The sequence below is a fragment of the Cygnus atratus genome, chromosome 2 (assembly GCF_013377495.2).
Source record: "Cygnus atratus isolate AKBS03 ecotype Queensland, Australia chromosome 2, CAtr_DNAZoo_HiC_assembly, whole genome shotgun sequence".
Taxonomy (NCBI): Eukaryota; Metazoa; Chordata; class Aves; order Anseriformes; family Anatidae; genus Cygnus; species Cygnus atratus.
In genome coordinates this window covers 43,873,125-43,897,138 of record NC_066363.1, presented here as the reverse complement: position 1 = coordinate 43,897,138, position 24,014 = coordinate 43,873,125, and the positions used below count along the sequence as shown (strand labels likewise).

General features: G+C 42.4%; 1 protein-coding gene across 1 annotated transcript; it reads left to right on the top strand.

Annotated features, from left to right (window-relative positions):
• The first annotated feature begins 5,166 nt into the window (after positions 1–5,166).
• On the top strand, positions 5,167–17,953 carry CMTM6 (CKLF like MARVEL transmembrane domain containing 6). The gene is made up of 4 exons (XM_035549603.2): positions 5,167–5,655; positions 10,222–10,398; positions 11,813–11,911; positions 13,435–17,953. The coding sequence occupies exons 1-4, from the start codon at positions 5,533–5,535 to the stop codon at positions 13,576–13,578; spliced, it is 543 nt and encodes a 180-aa protein (XP_035405496.1). The 5' UTR covers positions 5,167–5,532; the 3' UTR covers positions 13,579–17,953.
• Positions 17,954–24,014: the final 6,061 nt, after the last annotated feature.

Here is a 24,014-nt window from a genome sequence, read left to right as displayed (position 1 = left end):
ACAAGAAGTAGTTGACTGAGGTTAGGGCTTTACTTCAGCTTTCAGTACACAGATGTTGAGCATCCCTTTACTGATCTCTTTTAAGCTTATGGTCTCTTCCTACTTGCGGCTACAGAATAGTAAATGTGAAAAGTTTGTCCTTATCGAATAATTGCCAAGTGAATTCTTCTGTGTTCAGGGTGGTTTTTTGTTGTTTGCTTTAGGTTTAGGTCTTTAAATAGTCTTACATTAATTTCTCCAACTATTTAGAAAACTTCAGAAACCCCCTGATGAAGAAGAGATCTTCATTGTTGTGAATATGGTGATATTCTTTTTCCTTAAATACCTGCATAGTGTAGTGGTTCTAGTGAATCTCCACGTTATTTCCAAATACCTAAATTCACTTAAGAACAACATATTTTGTTTCTCATTAAGCTCCCTAAATTATTAACCATGCTTGTTACAATTGATTCAGAGTGTTGAACTGTGGACTGAATCCCATGTTTCAGTAGGGATTGTTAGCTATTGAACAATTGTTCAAACTGGAGTACTGAAACTTTTTGCTTATGGCAGTGATTCAGCAGAGGGGACACATGGAGAAATGCATCGCTGTCAGTACATTTCTGATAGTAGCTTATGTATGTAAACTTCTTGAAACATAACTCTAAGTGTGCTCAAGGTAATAGGTGCTGTTCCTAATATCAGCAGCATGCTTTTTCGTACATAGAGCTGCAGTGGTAAGTGTTTGTGGAGTGAAACTCTAGGGCAATATCCTAAGCTTTCGTACTGCTCAGGTTTTGGAAAGAAAACTTTAGCTTCTGCATTTTTTTATTCATTTGAGCATCTGTCAAAGTCCAGTATCCTTTTTGAAGCTGGAGACTCGGACATGTTTTATTTCCGTATATTTCTGGAAAACTAGACAATATATTAGGAACTGTTGAACTAGGTGGCTTTTTTTTCAGAGGCAGGGACAGGGGAAAACCTTACTAATGACTCATTATAATTTCACTTCATAAAACAAAGTTCTAGAAATAAATGTCACTTCTGCAAATTTAAAACTTCTAAATTTATTTCTTCCCTAGCCCCTGTTAGCTGTTTTAGCTATTTTGCAAAAAAAAAAAAAAAATCTTTAAAGAACATTCTCTCTACGTGTTTTTTATTCTACTATACTGATGTAGCCTACCTCCCTCCTTAACGTTGAAATTCTCTTAAAGCTGCTGTCACTATCCACAGCTTCTTTGTGTTTTTTGGAAAAAAGACTTTAAAGTATTTTTATGACAAAAGGAAAATGAGAACTTGTTTCTATTTAGCCTGGTGGCTTTGGCTTCTTGTTTCCATTCAGTGAGACCAGGACTGCTTGGCTGCTGGCTTTGGCCTCGAGTTGAAATTTCCCTGCCTACTGCTTTGACAAGAGTGTCAAGATGGTGTCACCAGAACTATCATGCAAAACAAACCTATGTAATAGAAGGCTATTTTCACAAAACGTAGAGCTAGTTAATCCTCATTCTTTTAGGTACCAAAGCTACCAGTTGGGTAAAACAACGGAAGGATGCTTGGAAAGGATACTACTTCGTTATCCTTTATTGTGCTTTAATGCCCTACCTGTAGATGTGTTAGGTTTGTTATGACCTTGATTCTAAAAGGAATAACAGCATGAGTAACTTCTAATCGCTTTTGTGTGCCTTTAATGCCTTTAGTGTCATTGGGTCCAAGGTTTTAGTCTAGTACACAAGAAATTAGAGATGGTATTGGAAGAACAGATGATTTTTCATTTAAAAAAATAAAATCAATGTTTTGTGGAATACTGCAAAAATGCTGTAAAGTAAATAAACCAAGTAAATTCCTTTGTACTTTCAGAGCTAGTTCTCTGTAGATAAGGAACTATTAACCCCAAAACGAATGTTTTGGGGGGGATTTTTACAAATTTCTTCTTCCTTCTTCCTCCTCCTTCTCTCCTTCATGTTCCTACATCAGTTCTTTGAGAATACTGGTTGTAATAAGCTTACTCTACCAGTTTTAAGCTTGAAAATTTTGGTTAATAGACCACTTTCTTTCCAGACAATTCTTAGTTTTCAGCTGAAAATATGGCAGTCTCTGAAATGTGTAGTGATACCTGGGCTATATGGACTAGCTACCATACTACACGAACTTTTAAGTTTCTAGTGGTTCATCTGGAACTTAAGTACCAACCCATTGGGTGGCAGTCGTTTTATGGGGAGCAAACTTAACTTGCAGTAGGACACCTGCACCTGTAGAACTGTTACTTGTCAAATACCTCATGGCTTTGTGATTCTCTTTAAGCAGATAAATGTGGAAAAACAGTGACGAGTTAGCTTAACCCAACATTTGGGAAATGTGGAGCATTGAGGGTTTGTTTTCTTGTGTCATAAGGGATACTTAGACATAGCTATTAAAAATGTTAATTCTTAATCTTCAGCTGTTTAAAAATCACACATTCTAGCTGGTCAGCATGAAGATCAGGGTTTGTGAATTCAATTGCAATACTGAGCCCAAAAATACAGCCTTGAGAGCAGAGGAATCTTCAGCAGATGCAACACGTGAAAGTCTTTTCTGAGTTCTTTGTCACAGTACTTATGTTATTCCCTTTGCTAGCTAGTTGTACTGTACTTAATGCTTGCAACAAGAAGGGCCAGAGTCATGAAAGAAACCTGTTAGATGCTTGCATGGGAATACCAGAACTGAGACCAGGAGGAGAGCTGTGCCTCCAACTGCCTGACTTAATTGTTCAGTGGTGATGAACCTCATCGCCCGTCAAATGAAATGGAGCCTGTCTCCTTCAGTTCTTTGGACTTTTAAACTACTTTCCCATTCCTATAGTTCCGTCTCTCTTGCCCTCCTTGAAGGAAAACAAAAAGACACAATTGTATTTATGAACATGGGAAAATTAGAATTTGTGACAAGTCAGGTCAATGGAGCCCTGCTGCTAATTTTGATTGTGAGGGATTTTGGTTTTAGCTTAATTTGTGTAAATCTGTAATACAGTACGAAAGTACGAAGCTAGTTCTGAAGGGTCACTGGGGCTTCACTTTATGAGAACAGGGATGCAGCCCTGGTCTGTGTCCGTTATATTCCAGTGGCTGACACTTCCTCAACTGCTTCAAGGAGCTCCAGTCACACTTACTTGTAAGGTTTTTCAGTGCAGCAAGGGGTGATAGCTGTGTCATAAAGCTATACTATAATCTCCCCTAATGAGGTAGCTTTCTCAACTTAATAAGTATTGCTTTTTGGCCACTATGGTGGAGAAGACGCAATGAGGGAGAAAACTAGGGCACTCATCACTAATCTGCTTCCGCCAACCTCAAGCTCTTTGGCTGAATGGAGATGTTGCGGTAGTTTAGGATCTAACTCCAGGGTTGCCTCTCTGCTTTTAGCTCTGGTTCTGCCATTCTGGCACAGGTTGTGTGGGTAAGAAAGACTTTGTTTTTGGAAAACTCCATCAGCACGTAAACAGAAGGAAGTAGATGCACATCTGGAATGGGATTTCCATTGCATCACAGGCAGGTAATTACAGTTATTTGCATTAAACAGGCATGTTATGTATCACAACTATTGTTTTGATCTGCATTCCCTCTAAAGGAGAGTGAGGTACTTGAAAGACAGTTCTAATGAAAAGGGCCTTTAGTTTGTGTGCATAGCAGCATTTGTATGTTTTAACACAATGCCCAAAGTATTTTTAAGCTACCACGCCCTATCTGGTCTGCTTTTCGTTCCTTCTTTGTTACAGTTACTGGAACTTTATTACTGTTTTGCTTTTCATGAATTCCCTTATAAATAAATAAAGTGGGCTAAATAAGCTAGGATTTAAGTGGCAAGCTAACCTTTATAATTCATGCATCATTGATATGTACTTTCTGGAGAAGGCCTGAACAGAAAAGCCAACTCAAAGACAACAGGGAGTAGAAAAAGGTTGCAATATGTTTCATCTTTTGTTGACTTTTATAGTGTTTATATGACTCCTTGAAAAGCAGACTCGGACAGTTGTCATCAATAGTTAAATCTCTGTTCATAATCTAGTAATGTTGCATTAAGACACTGGTAAAGATTCAAATGGGAACAAATGCAAATATCCCTAGATGCTACCGAACACCTTAAAAGGAAAACTCACAATTTCTTCTATCTCCCTAAGTCCTGTCTCCCTCAGACCAAGGTACAGTCTAGTCACACACAAAATATTAGCAAGAAAACAAAACAAGGGAAATTCCTTCAGAAAAGAGATGCCAGCCTCTGTAATGTAATCTTATTTATAGTGTACTAATGTAAAAACCAGCAATAAAGGCAAGGCAGACTCTTGAGTGGTAACAGTAAATGTTATGTGCCTAGCCCTGCGTTCTGGGGATGCTGCCAGCAGAACTACATTAAACGCATCCCAACCCCAGGCAGAAGCTATGCTGCCCTCGTGGCGGTACCTTACTTATTTTACTGGAAACTCCCATGCCTTGGGAATCATGGGACTTGCCCTCCTCATTTGCCTCTAAAGCCGATTCCTGCAGCAGGCATTGTTTCTGGCACAAACAAGTCTGTGCTGCCCTGCCCAGGGGCCCTGCAGCGTTCCTCTAGATTGTGTTTTCTTACTGGGAGGGATCGCGCTTATGGCCTGCTGGTGAATGTTCAACACAGAGCACGAACCGACCGCGTTTAGCTGGGCCATCCTACTTTACCTGTCCGTCCCGGTGGCTCTTGGCAGAGTTACAAATGGCACCGGGGCTCCCGGGTGGCAGCACGCGTCCTCCCCACTCTTTGTGCTGGCTCTGGAACAGGAACAGGGGCTGAGCAACCTGATTTGCTGAGCATACACTTCACTTAACCAAAGTGCGTACAAAGCTGAGGTTAAGTAAGCAAATTGCCATTTATATTACATTTGACAGAAACTTAAATAAGTGAAGTGTACCCGCATTTGACTGTGATGGACGGTAGCAGTTCTGCGGATGATAGGTTAACAGTATAATAATGGTGAACGCAGTACACCTGTGCTTATATACAGTGGGCTTCACGTGTTCCTCTGTAGGCACCACAAGCCGCAGCTTCCCTTCAACTCTGACCTGGGCAGAGGCGTGGGAGCGTATCGACACAGGGAGCTGGGGGACACTCGTGGTTACCTCACTGCCAGCACGGTGGCTGAGCACCAAAAGCTGTGGTTTAAATCCTTCCAACCCACACCCTCCTGTGAGAACAGGGAGGCAAACAATCCTTCAAACCCTTCTTAAACAATCCTTCAAACCCTTCCTAACTCTTCAAACCCTTCCTAAAAAGCATCCCGGGCCCCACGCGCTCCCCTAGGCGCTGCTCAGCCCCAGGCCGCCTCCAGCGCCCGGTACCTGCCCGGCTCCTCCGCAAGTGAGGCCGGGGCCAGGGCCAGGCCCTTGGGGAAGGCCGGTAGCGGACCGGGCCAGGCTGGCAGCCAGCCGGAGGCCGGGAGGGACCGCCTCCGCCTTCCCCTTCCCCTTCCTTCCCTTTCCCTTCCCTCCCCGCCCTCCTGCCTCGCCCTTTTGCTTTCGTTTTTCCCTCAGCTCGGCAGCCGGCGGCGGCGCGGCCATGGAGAACGGGGCCGTGTACAACGATACCACCGAGCCGCACTGCAAGGAGCCCCACCGGCCCTGCGGCTGCACCCGGCAGCACCTGAAGGGCTGGAGGCTGCCGGCCAAAGTGCTGCAACCGGTGAGACCCTTCCCTTCCCTTCCCTTCCCTTCCCTTCCCTTCCCTTCCCTTCCCTTCCCTTCCCTTCCCTTCCCTTCCCTTCCCTTCCTTCCCTTCCCTTCCCTTCCTTCCCTTCCCTTCCCTTCCCTTCCCTTCCCTTCCCTTCCCTTCCCTTCCCTTCCCTTCCCTTCCCTTCCCTTCCCTTCCCTTCCCTTCCCTTCCCTTCCCTTCCCATAACCTCCAGCTTTAGGCTCCCCCGAGCCTAAGAATTAAAATATTCACCGATGAAGGCTAACGGATGTGGCTGTACGCAGAGGGGTTATTTCTGTGGGTCAGGAAGGAGCTTGCTTGAGCAGAAAGCCTGGCTTGAAGCACAGGAGAGGCAAAGTCTGCGCTTGCTGTTGTTTGCTAAGCTGCACAAATTGGTAACTGAAGGCTGAGGTGGCAGCGGTGGCACTGCCTTTTGGACAGGTTGAGGTTGTTTTGTGGTGAGGAACTAATGGGCTTGCTTCTTCTTCTTCGTGTCCTGGCTGCAGGAGCACATACTAGCACCTACATGGTGGTTGTGTGCCTCGCGTGACCGAGGTTAAACGCTGCGGCCAGCGCGGGTCCGCTGCTCGGTGTCCTCGGGGTTTAAAATCAGAGGCAAGCCTCACAGAAAACAGTACTCTTGTCCTAGGGCCTCACTGGATGAAAACGGGCAGTAGAAACCTTTGTAAGGCTGTGGGACTAGGAACGGCTTGCTGGGTCCCCCTCCCATCGCCCCCACAGCCCGACTGTGAGCGTACCAAGCTGTGCTGTGCGCCACCGCCTCGGGGAGCACATCTCCCGCAGCAAACCTCCTGGCAGAAATCACACCAAAACATGCGACCTGGGTGGTGGCCGGTCTGGATGTGCGTGTGACATTGCAGTGCCTCGCTGCATACCGGGCAGTCCCATGCTCACCTGGAATTGGGGGCTTATAATTCTGCTTGCTTTTTGCCAAGCGTAATGTTTATTCTTGAATGTGCTCAGCACCGGGACACCTGAATCACGCTCCTGTTTGTTTCCATACTCAGTGACGGACTCTTCCCAAGCATGCTGGTGTGGGCTTGCTGGTAGTGATGTGAGGAGCGCTGGTCGTACCAGCAGGGAGTAGTGAAACCGCAGTGGCAAAGGGCCGCTGACTGTAAATGTGTCAGCGAACATTTTCCAACGAAGTGGCTTCTCAGTCAGATGTCTCATGCTGGGAGGAATCATAGGTGATTTCCAACCCTTTCTTGTTAACTCACTGTGCAGAAAAGAGGATGTTCAGTTTTTAAACTTTATCTTATGCAGTCAAAAGCCCCAGCTGAAAGCTTAAGAAAGCAGTGCTGGTAATGCTAATGCTGCCAAAAGTAAAGCTTTCTAAGAGTGTTATTTTTTTTTTTAAAATCACACCCAAGAATGCTATAAGTAAATACAACAGGATGTAAAATGTTACTTCATCTTCTAGAGATTAATTAAGTAAGATCTGCTGGATGTTGCTCCCAAACAAACAGATCATTACAGATCAGTAGTTTAATGGAACAAAACAATTGCATATGCAACTTTACTGGTGTAGCAACGTCTTCAACTGCTTACCGGAGCAGAGGCTTTATTTAAAAAGCTTTCTAGGAAGGAAAAAGGTAAGTTATTAAGGCCTGTCTTAGCAAGGACGGATAACTGCTTGATAGGCTCCTAAAGAAGTAGCAGTTTATGGCCTATAGCAGTCCTTCAATAAGAGAAAAAAATGAATTATCATCATTCACCCTGCTCATTTCCAACAGTTTCCCCACTCCTCCCCCCCCCCCCCCCCTTTTTTTTCCCTTTACCAAAATGCACAGATCTTCAGCTCTTGGCCAAAGCACTTACAGCAAGCTCCAGAAATTACTGAAGGTGGAAGCCTCAACATTTCCAGTAGGAGAAATATTCCTGTTTTAGGAAAGCATTGGTTGTTTTTTTATTGGAAGTCCCAGTGATTGTGGTGGTCATTAACATCTATTAGGCTTATGTTAGAACCATGATTGTTTGTTACTGTTGGGACTGCACACTGATAATCACACGGGTGAACTGCTAAACTGAATTAATTTATGCACCCTTCTAAACGGGAAGGTTTTGTACTGGGAACACCACTGCTCTGTGTTTTCACAGGCCTATTGGAAAGTTCATTGATTTGCTTTATTTTTGTAGCATTCCTTTGTAGCCTTTTGCTTCTTAAATCTACTTGAGAAGCGCGACATTTGTGCAGAAACTTGCAGAAACGTCAGTGTCAATGAAAAGTTCTTGCTGGCAAAGGACCGAGGAAGTTATTTAATTGCTGGTGTATGTGTGGGCAGTTGGGACTAATCTGCAGCAATGCGGGGCTCTGCACGAGAGGAAAGGAAGGTAGCAGCTGCCTGTTCGTGTCTTCAGGCGCTTCCTCGGTCTTCAGCATAGAAGAGGCTCTGCCCTGAAGGTTTAGCTCTGAAGAAAATGAGGAGCTCCTGAGCTGTCCCTCTCTGCTTGTTACTGACAGCTCAAACAAAACCATAGTGAGTTTCTGGGTGCTTGCCACTAGGAAGTTTCCATAGGTTCAGTGTGGAGATGGCAAACATAAAAATACAACAGAGCAAGCTTCAACTGCTTAATGTAAGCCTGTACAAGTCTCCGCTGATCCCAGGACTAACAATGACCTAAGGTGGCTGTGCTTGCAGAACTGGGAAACTGAATAAAACGTAACAACAGAGCCCTCTTATGTTTTTTGTGGTAATGTCAAGAAGCAAATTAACAAACCCAGGCAGAACTCTCTGCAGCTTATAGATGTGCTGCTGATATACTACTTCAATCAAAGTGCATCATTAAAAAGCTTTGATGTGAAGAACTCTCCTTCGTTATTCGGCTCATTAATAAAAATTTGAATACTGACTTGGAGAAGTCCCACAAAGGACGCCAGATCAACCCCTCAATCATCCCTTCTCCTCCATTTTTTTGACATGAAACCCTTTAAAAGTACTCCTTGAATGTGATTTTTTTTTTCCCCACTCATTTGCACACTGAGTGGAGAGGGTTGTTTGCAGTTACTTAGACCATATTATGGTTACCTGGGCTTCTAAAGCCTTTTAAGGGCAGGTTGCCAAAAAGACCTTTTATTTCCTTTCTGTTCTGTCTCTGGTGAAAGTGATGGCATTCAGTTTTCAGTGCTGATATAAGGAGGCAGAAATATAAATCCCAGAAGGGAGGGGGAGAAAAATATTCCTTGGGCATCTGTAGTAATCACTGTGTTAGGCGTGAGGGTTTCTGAGAAATTTGCTTTGCTAGCCAAGCACAAGAGAGAAGGCAAGTATGCTGCGGCCTGATTGTAATGTGTCAGTTTCCCAACTTGTGTTTTTCCCTTTCTGAGATCCTGTTTACTTTACACCAATGCGTATTCAAAGCACGATGTTTTCTGAGGTCTTGCTTAGTTGGTGAATTTACAGTTCCCACGTGCTAAATCACTTTTCTTATTTTTACTGTCCGAAAACTGAAACTGAAGACAGGTCATTATTTTCCAAAATAAGATGCAGATATAGCATCTGCAGCTGTTTTGACATGCAAGTAACTGGAAAATGACAATTCTGAATTCTAGAATTAGATTTTTTTCACAGAAGAGCTGTCAACTCCATTATTGCCCATATACTATCATTAAAAATAGGATCATCATCCCTGTATCAGTCTTGATTTTACGGCTGATTCTGATTCCTAATAATTGTTTCAGTTCACTGAACTCCTTACTGCAAGGATCTATATCCTCTGTCAACTTTTTAGGATGAAGAAAACCAGCAAGAAGTGGCCAAAATGAGAGACTATTTAAAAAAAAGCAATATCCTTTCTTGTACAGTAAGATGGTAGAAGATCCAGCAGCAGATGCCTGGTGTCTGTACGGGAATTAACTCGTTCTTTCCTCAAAAAATACTGCTGCAGGGAGGCTAACATAAGCTTCTGCAGAGATTAAACACTGTCCAACATAGCTTAAACGTGGTTTAAACATAGTTTGAAGTTTTGGTTCCTGCAATTGAGCTTCTGTTGTTACTGGTCATAAACACACGAGCCATTAGCTATACTTTCTCTGAAGTTTATCGAGGGAGATAACACCAGCTGCAGGCTTTCAGGGAGGTAGCTGACTGGCTCAGAGTCTTCTGATCCACCCCAAACCCAAATGCATGTAAAACTAAATGCGGTTGTAAGTGGTAAGCAATAGCATTTTTGCTTGTTCTGACTGGAAGCTGTGTGTCTCGTGCTGTCTGCCTGCTCTGCTTCCTACTGCACAAAGCCACGAATGGGAAGTCTTTAGCTAAAGGCGTGTGCTTGGTGGTATGTGCTCAGCTTAACCCAATGGAGTTTGTTGACTGACGTTAACATCAAGCCTAAACTGTGTCGTTATATTTCTACCTGTGTTATCCATAGGTAAGTAATGGTAAATAACCATAAAATAGTGCAGAACCGTACCAAGTTCTTCTTAGATTTTTTTTTTAATTTTACATCTGCCTTCATTAATGTTAATATTGGAGACATCCGTTTGCTAAAGATATTGGTGACTTGATCTAACACAAGTGTGTTATTTGTTTGCAGTTTCTCTCTCTTCTGGCTGTTATTTTTGAGGAAATTGTGGAGGATTGTATCAATTGTGGTGGACTTTACTTCTTTGAATTCACAAGCTGCAGTGCTTTTCTTCTGAGCCTCCTGATTCTCTGTGTGTATTGCACTGTTGCATATGAAACCTTCGGGAAAGATAAAGTAAAGAGAGTGGTAAGATTTTTTTTTTTTTTTAAACAAACCATTTAATGCAAGTGCTTAAAGACTACTGTGGAGTAAAAAGGCAATGCAGAGTGAATCTTTTATTATTCTCTAATTAAAGGGTAGATTAACATAGGTTATATTACAGTTAATAAATAAGTTAACTTTAAGAGTCTTTTTTTTTTTTTTTGGCAGCTTTTCCTAAATTGTCATGTTGGTTACATGCAGGATTTTAGGACTTGTATGAAAGTCTTTCACAAAGACCTATACTACTACAATCACAATATATATGTATGCATATGGAACACACTTTACTACCAGCATGATACTTGGAATTTGCCTGTTTATGGTATCTATTTTTCTCCTGTGTGTAGCCTGCCTCCTTTTTGGTAATAATTGTACTTGTTCATGCTTTTATATTTCAGACGATACTGTGGTGGCACAGAGTTGCTCTGTAAAGTCAGGGAGGATATTGTATTGTTGTATGAATGTCCCTTCCTGGTTGTCTTCAGTGCAAACAGTAGCGTGCAAACATGAAGGTACAGATAAGGGAGTGTAGTAAGATTTGATTGAGCAAGTTTACTTACAAGTTTGTAGTTTCCCAAATGTATTGCGTATAGAATAATGCTAGCACAATTGACCTGCACTTGAATTTGACTGTGAGAAATCATAGAATCACAGAATGGTTTGGGTTGGAAGGGACCTTAAAGATCATCTAATTTCAACCTCCTGCATGGGCAGGGATGCCTCCCACCAGACCAGGTTGCCCAAAGCCCCATGTTGGTGTATGAATGTTGGTGTAATGTATGAAATACTGAAATAATAAAAAAAAAGGAGTGTGTAAATTAGACTTTTAAAAATAGTTGATGATATTGAATATTGTTTGGCATACATAGTAGTAAAATCCAACAGTGGGGTTGTTCAACCTGGGGAAGAGAAGGCTCCAAGGAGACCTACAGCAGCCTCCCAGTACTTAAAGAGAGCTACAGGAAAGCTGGGGAGGGACTCTTTGTCAGGGAGTGGAGTGATAGGACAAGGGGGAATGGCTTTAAACTGAAAGAGGAGAGATTCAGATTAGATATAAGGAAGAAATTCTTTACTGTGAGGGTGGTGAGGCACTGGAACAGGCTGCTCATAGAAGCTGTGGATGCCCCATCCCTGGAGGTGTTCAAGGCCAGGCTGGATGGGGCTTTGGGCAGCCTGGTCTGGTGAAGGTGACCCTGCCCATGGCAGGGGGGTTGAAACCAGGTGATCTTTAAGGTCCCTTCCAACCCAAACCCATTCTACGATTTTCTGAAGCTCCCATGAGCATCAGTGTTTCAAATTGTAAATTCACTGGCAGATTAACTTGGTTGCTGTTACGATGCTTGTTCTTTTTCGGGTAGTATATCTACAATTCTGTAACATTTATTTTTTATATTTCCAGAATTTGTGGGCCATGCTAGCCATAGGTGTCATTTTCCTGTTAGCTTCAATAGTTCTTGCTGCAACGAGCTCTGCGTTGGCTTCTGAAACTACTGCATGTGTAAGTCTTACAAGTGTATTATTTACTTTGCATTTATCTTGTATCTTAATTTCTCTACCCTTTAAACCTCACTCAGTCTACGGGCAAAAAACTGGGCAGGGAACAGAATTCAGTGCATTACAAGTTTCAGGAGGAGCTAGCTGTTTCAGAGCTTCTGAAACTTAGCTTAGGAAATCCGAAGAGTAGGCATTCCTCGGATGCAGGGCTTTCCAGCAGTCCTGCTTGTGGCTCCCCGGCAGCTGTGGCTTGCTTCTTGGTTCCTCACTTAAGTTCACTGCCTTGGCTCTGTACTATTCCCTGTCATCTGTCACTGTTAATGGCACTGCCATCTCTCACAGCCTCCCAGGCTCTCTGGTACTCGCCTCTCTGAAATGCCAACTTTTTTCCTCAATTGTGCTCCTGTAATGCTGCCCTCTCGCGAAGTCAGCAAGAAACCACATCTTTTGTCAGACATTATAAAGCATATGTAGAGAATGCTGGCTTGTAAAGGTTGCAATAAGAATGCTAGGTTCCTCAGAGACAAAAATAGAAGAGGAACAGGTTATGCATCTCCCACAGAACACTGGAGAGGCACAGGACAAGGCACTGTAGAAGCTTTGGGTCATAGTTCCTTACTCGTTTGGTGCTCTTTTTGAATAACTTTGGAATTGTGAATATGTGAGATTAAAGATCAATTTTTTATTTTATTCTTGAATGAATAAAAATTGAATTCTGTTCCATACTCAGCGTGAGCTATTGAAGATACACACTTTTGTATGGTCATCTGTTGTGATGCTGATATATACAGTCCTAATGGTTTGATTAGTCTTCCTTTTCTGTGTGTGTTTTTTTTTTTTTTTTTTGTGGTGGTGGTGGTGGGTTTTTTGTTTGTTTGTTTTTGTCCTGGAGCTGGAAAAACAAAAATATTGGGATTCAAGACTTCATAGTATCTAACTGTTTTGGGGCAAACCTGCTGCTTAATTTTATTTAAAAGTTAGTGTAAATGTGTGCATTTACATTCTTGCTTGAAAGAAGCTGCTAAAACCAACCGTCTGCTTACCACTACTTTGATATGACTAATAATGAAAGTTGTCATTAGCAAAAGGTCACATCATCCCCACTTGCTGACGCAGTAAGGACTTGCTTAGGCTCTGCTTATTTATCTCCCTTCACCTTCCACGGGTTACTCTTCTTCACTTAGTCCCTTTAAACAGCAGATATCTCTTGGATAAATAGTCTGCTATACCACCAGTGCTATGCTTCTTTACTAATTTTACTGCAAAAAAAATAATGAATATACTTCTACTATTAAGATCTGTTTAGAACATATCCTAAGATTCACGCTTGATTAAGAGAATGAGAATTGTGACAACTTTTGCATTGAATATGCTAGAATTAAGATTTCTGATCTGCTGCTAATTTAAATGGAACCATTGATTTAATATGTGAGCATTATTAACATAGTGCAGCAAATCTCTCCAAAATCATAGAATACTGTCAATGTTTGTACTTTTTAAATTCATATGTTTCTTTCACTTTCACAGGTATTTGGATTTTTTGCAAGTGGGGCATTTTTAGCTGAGTTTGTGATGGAGTATTGGGACAGTTGGAAACGAAGCACCAAAGAACACCCTCAAAATTCAGGCAACGCTCAGAGCACCGTAGAAGATTCCCTACTGAATAAGTAAAGCTGAACTTTCTGAAATTAGTTCCTTTTTTTTCAGTGGAGCAAACTAAAATGAAGTTTCAGTGTTCTGTAGGTAATAACTTCTGTCTCTTCCTTTGAATCAATTTTTTACATGTTGCTCATCGCAAATTTTTATAGATCCTTAGGTTAAGTAATATCATCTTGAACATCATGTTCTATTTAATTTTGTAGGTAACTGGTCCTGCCACCTCTCTAGGTGGCATACATTTAAAAAAAAAAAAAGTTTAAATAGAATAACACAAGGACAACAGTGTGCTGATTCGATTTTGGAAGGAATGACTACTAGAAGATAATCTGTGATGCATAAATTCTCAGTTATGCCTTAAAGACATTTTGTATATGAACTGGACCAAATATATTTTCTACTAGTTACAAGTTAGTATGGTAGAATTCATTCTTGTACTTACTGGTCAAATGGTAAGTGTAAAAGGGATACCTACTTGCAGCTTTACAAAAATGCTTATCTTTATGTAAGGGTTTTTGGTTTGTTTTTTACTAATTACACTTTTTAGTTCTGTCTGTGGAGATCAGTTTAATGAAATAGCTTAGGGTTTTTATGCAGGGGGTAATATAATGTTTTTTTTAAGGAGACAGCTTTGCACCCCATGGTTATTCAAGTTCAGACTTGTATGCCAGAATATTCCTTCAGACTACTTCAAAAGTGACAAAAGTCACAGGGAAAAAAAAATGAAGTGGCATCTGTGAGAGGAAAAAGTTTAAGTATTTTCACAAAGTCACCCAGAAGTAGCAATTTGAACATCAGTGGGAGAAAGATTACAGCATGTTGTAATATCAACTATAATTTGCAGGGTTAATACCATGCACAGCTTGTTTATGCATAGGTAATGGTGAGTTTTACCAGAATGGTTATGGACAGCACCATTTTCTGTGCTGATATCTACGGCACTAGTATGAGACTTCTTGCTGCTGGCTAACTCAGTTGGTGAACAGGTAAATAAGCACTCGTAACCTTGATTTGTCTTAAAAGCAAGGGGCCGTGAGACTGCAAGAAACACTACTGATGCAACGTGTATCAGACCAGTGAGAGACCTATCAGACTAGATGTTGATGGCTACTGTGTAAAAAGTGAAGTGGTTGAAAAAAAAAAAAGGCATTTTGCAGATGTCTGAGGTAGAAACAAAATTGCTAAACCTCATTTAGAGGGAAGCCCTCAAAAGTAGGGCGAACTGCTGTGAGTCAAGAGACATTCCAAAATACCAAAGCAAATGAGAAAAAGCTGATTATGCAAAAACAGTTCTTGTTTGGGTTCTCATGACATCTGTCGTATCTTCCAGGCATTAACTCCACTTCATCAATACCATTGTCTGACAAATTTATAGTCCTGTAACCTGTTGTGGCAGCATTGAGAGTAAGCCCTCCAGAAATTGTCTGAGAGCTATATTTGGAAAAGGATGAGGAAGCCATTTTAAGATAAAGCATTGTAAAGAAGGTCAAAGGTTTTTGTTGTTGTTATTGTTTTTTGTTTGTTTTTTTTTTGTTTTTTTCCTCCCAGTACTGCTACTTTCTGATGACTGTGAGTTTGTGATGTTCTCTCTCTAAGCTCTGAGACCTAACCTTAACACTACACTTTGCTTGGGCAGAGTACAATTTTGACAGTTGGTGTGAATCATGAGGTTTAAGCTGTAGCTTGGTTTCAGAACCATGCATAAAATACATACTTTCCTTTGTGTCATTTCCTGCTTTGTGAGGATGAAATGTTCCTTAGATTAGAATTGATTTTCCTTGTATTTATTAGTGTCCATTTGCACTAACGCTTGATCTTGGTGTAGGTGTACAGGGCCTGCCGTAGCTGTGTCTCAAAACTGGGTAGGTTAGAGATGTTTTTGTTTACAAGCAACGTTACTGGTTACCAAACTGGCCACAGTGGGAAATATCTCTGCTGCAATTTGCAGTGTCTTACTTTGGGGTTTGTGTCCACAGCTATGATTAATATTTTAAGTTTGGGTTTGGTTTTGGTTGGTTTTGTGGGTTATTTTATTTTTTATTTTTCTTAATTATAATTATTTTTATTGCCTGGCATTCTACCTAATCAATGCACACCAAGATGCCTGTAGTTTCTAAATCTTGATATATAATTAAAAGCTATAAATATGGTGTAAGAATAACACAGTGTTGCTGATATTTTTAAATGATGCAGCACAATGGTGGGGATTGTGTCATGGCGTAATTTTTTTTTTTTTTTTCCTCGTTGAAAATATGTGAAGGGAATTATGGGTTTTGATTGCTTTCTCTGTAAGACTTTTCTCCACCTAAGTGCTTATTATTATGATACTTTACAAAGAAACTGAGTGTGCTGTTTTCCTTGTAGCTGTTTCAAGTAGCTTTTACCCATTTTCTCACTGACTCACTGATCCCTGTATGGATTTGAGGATCCAATTCTGTCGCTGACTGAAAGGGATGCATTGCTGTCAGCTAATGAAAACGACAAGTGGGTAGTCTTTTGGAAACTGGTTACTTCTGTTTTCCATGTCACAGTTACTAACAGGGAACCTGTTATTCTTAAAGAAATACATAGCGCTCCATCCCAGACACTGCGTACCTGGCACTAACCTGTCACGTAGCAGTTAAATACCACAAGCAGCTGAGCGACATGCTGGTTACAGGCTTAAGGTAATTGCTAAACTATTGCTGCCAAAACTGCTGTTGGCTAACAACACGGTTTCTATACGGTGGTACTATTAATCCCAGGCTTTAAGCTGAAGGGTTTTGTTGTTTAAAGTCAGCTGAGAATGAAGTTTGCTTGCATGTATGCTGTTCTCTGCTTCTGGGAGGCGGCGTCCTTAACTGCTTTGTCAGCTCCACAAGATGAAGGGGCAGATGCTGTCCCCGTGTCCCTCCTGGCACCTCTGCCCTCGCAGGCTAGGTGAGGTGAGGGCTGTGTGGAGTGGCCCCCTGCAGTCTTGAAGTGCCCTATGTCATGCTTTTGGTGTTGGATCCAGGCTTTGAGTGTTTCTCAATTGGACCAATCCCAGAGGATGGCCCTGGACCTGGATGAAACGTCTGTTTTTGCAGGAGCTGTGTGTGCGGCTGGATGCCTTTTACCCTCCCGTGCTCTGTCAGCAAAGTGGTTTGCACGTTTCCCAGCCTGTTTCTGATGAAACCAGCCTGCTTTACTTGAAGCAGTTTTTTAATTGCTTAAATTTAAGTCGGCTGATTTTTGACTGAAATGGATGAGGGACTGTTCAGGAGAGTGGTGGGAGCTTTGGCAGAAGGGCAGTTACGAGGAACTGTCTTAAATTTCTCTTACTGTTCGCAAAGCAACCATCCACGTACAATCTTAGCTGACAGTAAAACCTGTGGAAAGGAGCAGTTGGCCGTGCATCGAGCTGAGGGTTGTCTTCTCCCATCTTCACCGCAGTGCTTGGCAGTGGTGTCGTGAGCCTGCTCAGACACATTAAAAGCTGTAGCCTTTTCCAGTTGAGCCTGTCCAAAAATACTCAAAGGCTCTGCACTGAATTTCGGGCCTTGTTTACAGTGCCGTGAGAATCGGTGCAAAGGGTTCTCCAGGACGTGTGAGTACTTGTTGTGAAGAGGTTGGTCTGAGAGTTTCTCCGAAAATCTGCATGTGCATTATGTAGATTATTAATATTTTTTTATGTGTTCTGCATTTGGCTCACATTAAAATCATGATGCTAGCAATACCCTTTGGATTCAAGTATGTGAAGGAATCGTGCCCTACTGCTTGTGCTCTGTGCTTTAAAAACAGCAGGGAAGGATCGTGGTCTTCTACAATTCGGTTCTGCCATTGCACCCTCCGACTTGAAAATGCAGTCAGTTGTCTCACACAAGTCTCAGAGCTCTGCACAAGATGTTTTTGCATAATGGCCATCATGGTAATCCTCATTCTGTTCAAATTTGTGCAATAAAAATACCAAACTTACTACACTGAAGGGAAGCATTTGGTGAGACTTTAGAAAGGTTATATAAAATTGTCACGAATCAAAATGCTGGTAGTGCCTTCAAGATGGAAATTCATCTTTGTTCTGCTTTATTGCTGTAAGCAGCAGCAGATTAAATTTTAGATTAAATCTAAATTAATCATCTAGATTAAATTTTATGCTGTTCAGAACTATCACTTTCATACCTTTGAGAATTTAAGTGACTTAATGATTATTAAATCAGGATGATAACACAGTGGTTTTATATATTGTATAAAATAATTTTTTTTACAGTTTTGTAGTCAGTGTTGCTTCCATTAAAATAATTTTGAAATGTTTAACTGTTTTTCCATTCTAAACCTGTGGTCTTTTTAATGTATTATGCTTTTTTTTGGACTTAAGAACTTTAAAAAATATTTTGTAATCATTTTTAAAATAAAATATTAGTTAAATATGTGTTTCTTGTTTCTACTGCTAGTGCTTGGTGTCAGTATATAGTTCTCCCAGAACAAACCATAGGAAATAACATCATTCTTTGTTCCTGGTTTGGAGGAAGGAGCTTGCATTGTGTTTGCCTGTTACTGGGGAAGAGGGTCCAACTTGCAAATCTGCAAAGCTGAGTATTTTCAGTGGACGTTTCCAGGAGGAAATGTCCAATAAGGTTGGTGTTGTCTCATCCCACGGGGTCCAACCAAACTAGTTTGTAACACACTTTACACCTACCATGGTCTCTATGTTACTGCAACAAGAGTAATTCAAGTGCTGGTTTCATATTGTCTTGATAAGTTGGAGCTGAGAAATTGAATAAACTGCTAGGCTTGTTAAAGGCAGTAGCACAAACCAGGACAAGGCGTCACAAGCAAATCCTATCTTCTGGTGTAGAAAAATGCAGGTGACTGAGTTACTAGGTTGAGGGGAAGCCACTGGATCTTTTTAAAATGTTTGTTTGATTGTCAGTAGTGGGGGTGAGGAAAAGGAAATAAACTTGTGTGCTTTCTGGCAGGGTAGCTTTTTTGTTTTATAATCCTACAGATTGCTTATTACCTGTATATCTTATAAGCAGGAGGAGAATGGCACTTTTTTAATTGTCAGCACTGAAATTGGAAAGACACAGTATATTTTTCTGTGTATCATATATTAAAGGTGAAATTCTCTTGATGAAGTCACCAGAGATGAACATAATTGTAAGGGGAAAAGGTCTCTAATGCTATTAATTAAATTTAATTTGAAAATGAGGTGCAAGTAATCAGGGCAAAATGTTGTGTTAAAAGGGTACGTCAGCGGTGGATTTACAAAGCCTGAGAAGACAACTGAGAAGATCTAAGAAACGTGAGAAAGATTGAATAATTTGGAGCATGATCACACAGTTTCAGTCCTGTTACTGCTAGAATTGTGGCAACTCCTTTCTCAGCAGTGTGATCCAAATTAATTTGCTGTAAATTAACACTACAGCAGGGCAGAACACAGGCTAGTGGTCTGCAGGTTTCCTTTGTGAGTGGCACAGGCAGCACCTGGTTGCTGCTGTCTGCCTGCCTGTTGTTCAATGCACATCCATGTTTCTTTGCTCTCAGGTGGGCTTTCACCTTAGAGCGAGGCGCACGACAGCTACCTGTTTTATCACACAGCCTTCTTCGTGCTTCTCTGCAGGAACCGAGCAAGGTTAACTACGTGGCTGGGCTGTGGGTTTGACTTCCCTTTGAATTCAGGATAGCTATTCTTGGCCTGCTAAAGGGAACACGAGGAAGTCCAGTAATGTTTTTGCATTCTGTTTGTGCCGTCCACACGGTGCAGCTGCCTGCATACAGCTGGTAAGTCTGCTGAGAAGCTGCAGGAGAGAAGTTTGCCCACAAGAGGGCAAAGTGATCCTGGAATTGAAATGATCTGGCCTGGAGGATTTTGCCCTCCTCCCACCTGTGTTTTCACTGGAGTGAAAGCCCCCTTGCCCTCTCATTTTGTCAGTGTGGCTATAAATTGAACAGTGTATTTTAGTGATATTTTTTTCCAAATGCTTATTTCTCAAAATGTAGCCTGAAGGATTTCTGGTAATAGATAAATACCGTCTAGAGGAGATATTTCATCTAAGCAGTTTGGAACAGTAAAGGTTTTGCTTTTATTCCTTTTGTTTTGTAACTTGTTGAGATCTTTTTAAAAACTCATTTTTATTACAAAGTCAAGCTTCAGCTGCATCATGACACCTATAATGCTGTATTGCAGCTTTGAAGATTTCTGTGGTCTGTATTATGCTGTGGTTTCCAATGAAAGGGCTGTGGATCGTGGGTAGGCGGGAGGCGGAAGAAAGGAATGGGGAGTACCCGAGCATTTCTTGGACTCTGGGGAAGTTAAATGAGAGAAGCTTATTATCAAAAAAAATGCAAATGATGCATGCTGGAAAAAATTTCAGGGTCCACAAACAGAAATGTTGGCAGCCATAGCCGTAAAGCATGCCAGACAGGGCTTCTCGCAATTCCAGTCCTCTCCAGGCACTGCAGCGAAACTTGCTTTGCCCAGCCCACATGTCCTGACCACTCATTCAGTTTGTTTCTTATGACCTATTATCTCTTGGCTGAATATTAGAACAGGACTGGGAAAATAAAGCAGCCTTGGCTGTTTTGAAGTTGGCAAGTCCTGAGGTGAGAGTCAGGGCTTCACAAGGAGGTGACAGCATAAGCACATTCTTCTATAACGCGATTAATTTGCAGCCTGATGAGAACAGCATGCAGCAACTATCCTGCCAGGTATCTGTTGCTAGATATTCTGCATGAAAGCATGTAGTATTCTGCAGTGCTATGTTTGGAGAGTACTTCAGAACGCTCTTTAGCCATCACTTGGGTTTGTCATAAGACTTACTGATGTCGTAATACTGTGAGACATAAGCACGACAATTTTCTTTACGCACCCTACCCTGGCTTAGAGAATGATTAGGTGAAGTGTTGCTCAAAATAACCCAAGTCTGTCTCTCTTCAGCACAGCCCTCCTTTTAACCAGCTGTCATTCAAAAATCTCAGTGCAGACATTATCCTCATTCCCACTGAGCTGTAGGTAAGGAAGGAGCAGTTACTTAACAGTCTCTGTACGCAACTAACTGAATGCGTGGAGCTGCTACTTTACAGTAACAAGTGCTTTAGCTAAAGCTCTGCTGATTTCTCAAAGCAGCTGGGATAAAGTGCCTGTGGAGGTCTAGCCGAGGAGGTACAATACAGCATTAGAAACCGCTGTCTAGTTAACATAAGCCTGGCGGTTTTCTGCCTCACAGTCCTCCTGCCCAGAAAGGCTTGTTTTATGAATGAACAAATGTTGTCCTTGACTTGGTACAGTTTTTTAATTGTAAACTCTTGTTTCTGGCAATTGCGCCTCATTTGAGGGTAACAAGGGCATAATTATTCAGCACTCATGCATCACAAACTGCTGAGCATGAGGTATTAATGGAGTGCTTTGCTGCCACCATAGCTTAATAGCTACAGCTGCAGCATTGTGCTCCTGTTTGGCTGGGGTTCATGAAGAAGGGGTATGCAGCTCATTAAGTTTTATGTTGAGTGATTTACAGATGTAGAAATAACAGTAGGCTGTGCTGGATGGACAAAGCTCTTCTGATTTAGAAGGAGCTATTATGCCAAGAGAGCTGCAATTCACACCCATGTTGGGGAAGCCACCAGCACTGGTCTGCCTTGTACAACCCCCAGTAATCTTAATTAAAAAAAAAAAATAGAGTTGTGCTCTGTAATTGTGTGTACTGGCAGGACTGTACTTTGGGGGGAAAAAAATCAAACCCTGCCATCGCAGCTAGGCTAGCAGATGTAATGAAAGGGAGCTGCAAGCTGATGCTTTTGGCTAGCTATGGGCTTTGAGGTCATGGTATCATAGACTGGTGATACGCAGCTCCTAGCCTGGTCTCTTCCCACCCAGCCAGCTATTGCATTAGTTCTGTTATTAGCTGAGAGGCAAGTGCTGGAATTAGGAGGTGTATGTTCTGCCCAGCTCCACATGACAAAGCAAAAGGGGGATCCCAGCCTTATCCTGAGATGTTCCATCCCTTCTGGTAGCTGATGGAGGAAGAGGCACATCTAGAGGGTGAATCAGAGTGGAAAGGTTAACTCCTGCTCTTGAGCCTTGGCTGCTGTGAATCATTCTCTGCCCTCCTCTTTCTTTGTTGAATACACAAGGGAGAATGGCTGGGTATTAAGGCCAGTCCGAATACACAAGGGAGAATGGCTGGATATTAAGGCCAGTCCTATGCAAATATCCTCCAAGAGACACGGTGCTTTTATTCTCTTTGGGCTGTAAAAATGAGGATGCAGGATGACCTAATTTCCTAGTCTGTCCTATGCCTAAGGGTTAGGTGCCTCTAAGTCTACACCTGTGGGCTGTTTTTTTGTTTTGTTTTTTTTCCTCAAGGTTTCTAGGGCCTTGTTGCAACTCCTCCTATGCCAAGAGGGCTGCCTGTCTGCTGCTGATCTTCCTGCACCAGTGCAAACATTTAAGAACAGAACAAGTTTCAGAGGCACTGAATTTAGAAATGACTCTGTTAGTGGTTTGGTGATATTCTCCTGTAGCAGATAGGAATGTCCCACCCCTCTGCTTGGCCTACCACATCATCCACACACCAGCTCCACTTCAATCGCTGGGGTATTCTTGTCTTTCGGGTAGCCCCTTCATCAGCCACAGAAACATGCAGGTGTTTCCTTCACCACCAACCCTCACGTTGTTCTGCACACGCAAACACACAAAGTATGGGGCACTCACTTCACTCCTTTCCTTCTGCACTCTTCCCTTTTCCCCAGGTGCTTGGTTTGCCACACAGCTGTCAATGGCACACCCTCTGGGGTCACAGGCCAGCGGGGCTCAGAAGGTGAGGTACATGGCAGTGCCTCTGCACCAGGACAGGGCTAAAATAATTTTAGGGCCAGCCCCAGTAACCTGTGGGCTTTGTAGCAGTGGGCCCTTGCAGTGTTACTTACTGCTGGCTGACTTTCCTGTTGCAGCGAGGAGGGAAGGACTGCAGCTCGTTTGCTAATGTTTCAGGTTGCAGTTCATTAATTTCAAATGGTTGCTTTGTGCATTGCTGTCACTTTGGGCCTATAAAAAGCTAACGATCAATATATGAAATCTGCAACACCTAGGGCATTTTGAATTTAACTTAGTTCAAACAAGGATCCACAAAATTTTGGTTTCATCTCCACTTTCTTTTCTAGCTCTGCTCTCCTCACTCCCCACCACCCCAAACGGCAGGGTTGCTCTCAGCCTCCTTGTTATTACCCCTCCCTCTCATACTGCTGTCCCAGCACAGTTTTTTCCCAGCACACAACAAGCAGCCAGAGTATCATGCCTTCGGCTACTCAACTCTGTCTTTTTAAAGCCTAGCTTTAAAAACAAAGAAGAACAATACCAAAGATTTCGGTATCTGAATTCTGTCTCCATGTAAAACTGAAATCTTGTCTTGGCAGCTCCCTCACCCTTGAGGCAGAAAACTCCTGTGGTGCTGCAGAGGGGCTGGTCCTGGCAGGTGATGAGATCTTGTGTGATACTTAGTAAATCGTAAAGTTATTAACCTAATAAAATCAGCACAGAGAAGAAAAGACAACCAAAACCAGCATAAAGCTACTTCACCAGTTGTTTATGGGCTTTTTTTTTCGGACTCAAACTCCAGGGCGGTGGGAACCCACTGTATGCGGGTCAGTCCCTGGTAATAAACAACGGCACGTACTTACTGTGTGAGAAAGCAGCGTGCCTGCCCAGGGGACACGGGGAACAGGCTCTAGAGTAGCCAGCTGTGGGTAATTAGTGACCTCTAGAAGGGACAGCCATAGGAAGGAGCAGCCAACAGCTCTTATTGCTTTTCCTGTTTTCCAGCTGCTGCGCTGGAAAAAAAAGTAACCATAGCGCTTCAGGAGAGGACAACAAGCACCAGTGTGACTTTCTGACCTGCTTCCATGCAGCACAGGCAAACAAGCCGCGATGGAACCAGGGACCAAAACCAGGAGCTGCCTGATCCCAGCAGGAGGGAACTCCCTTTGCAAGGTGCAGCTCCCTGCACCTGCAGAGGAGCAGAAGACAAGCCAAGGGCACAGAACCTGCAGCTGTGCTCCAGTCTGAAAACTGACACAGCCCAAACAGGAGGCTTGCACAGAGCTCCTGCTCAAGAATATCCTAGAGCCCTGGGGTGAGGGCACTCTCCTGCCACGGGGGTTTCCCTCTCACCCTTCCTCTTTTTTTTTGTAAAAGTTTCACTTCCTCTTCTCATCTTCCCAGTTTCTACCCTCACAAAGGCATTAGTCATTCTCTAGCTTATCTCTAACACCATCTTTTTATTCAGTGTGAAACAGTTTGTGTTACCTCTTTTCTTCCTCCAAAATTTTTATTTTAATTTTCAGTGAAACCAAACCCCACACTCTACCTGTGGTGGCTCAGAGGAACTACTGCCCTCATCTCAGGACTGAAGAGGATGGACAACTTTTGGTGGGCTAGTCAGAGACCAGCGTATCCACACACAAGAGAAGGGGAACATTTTTTTTCTGGGGCT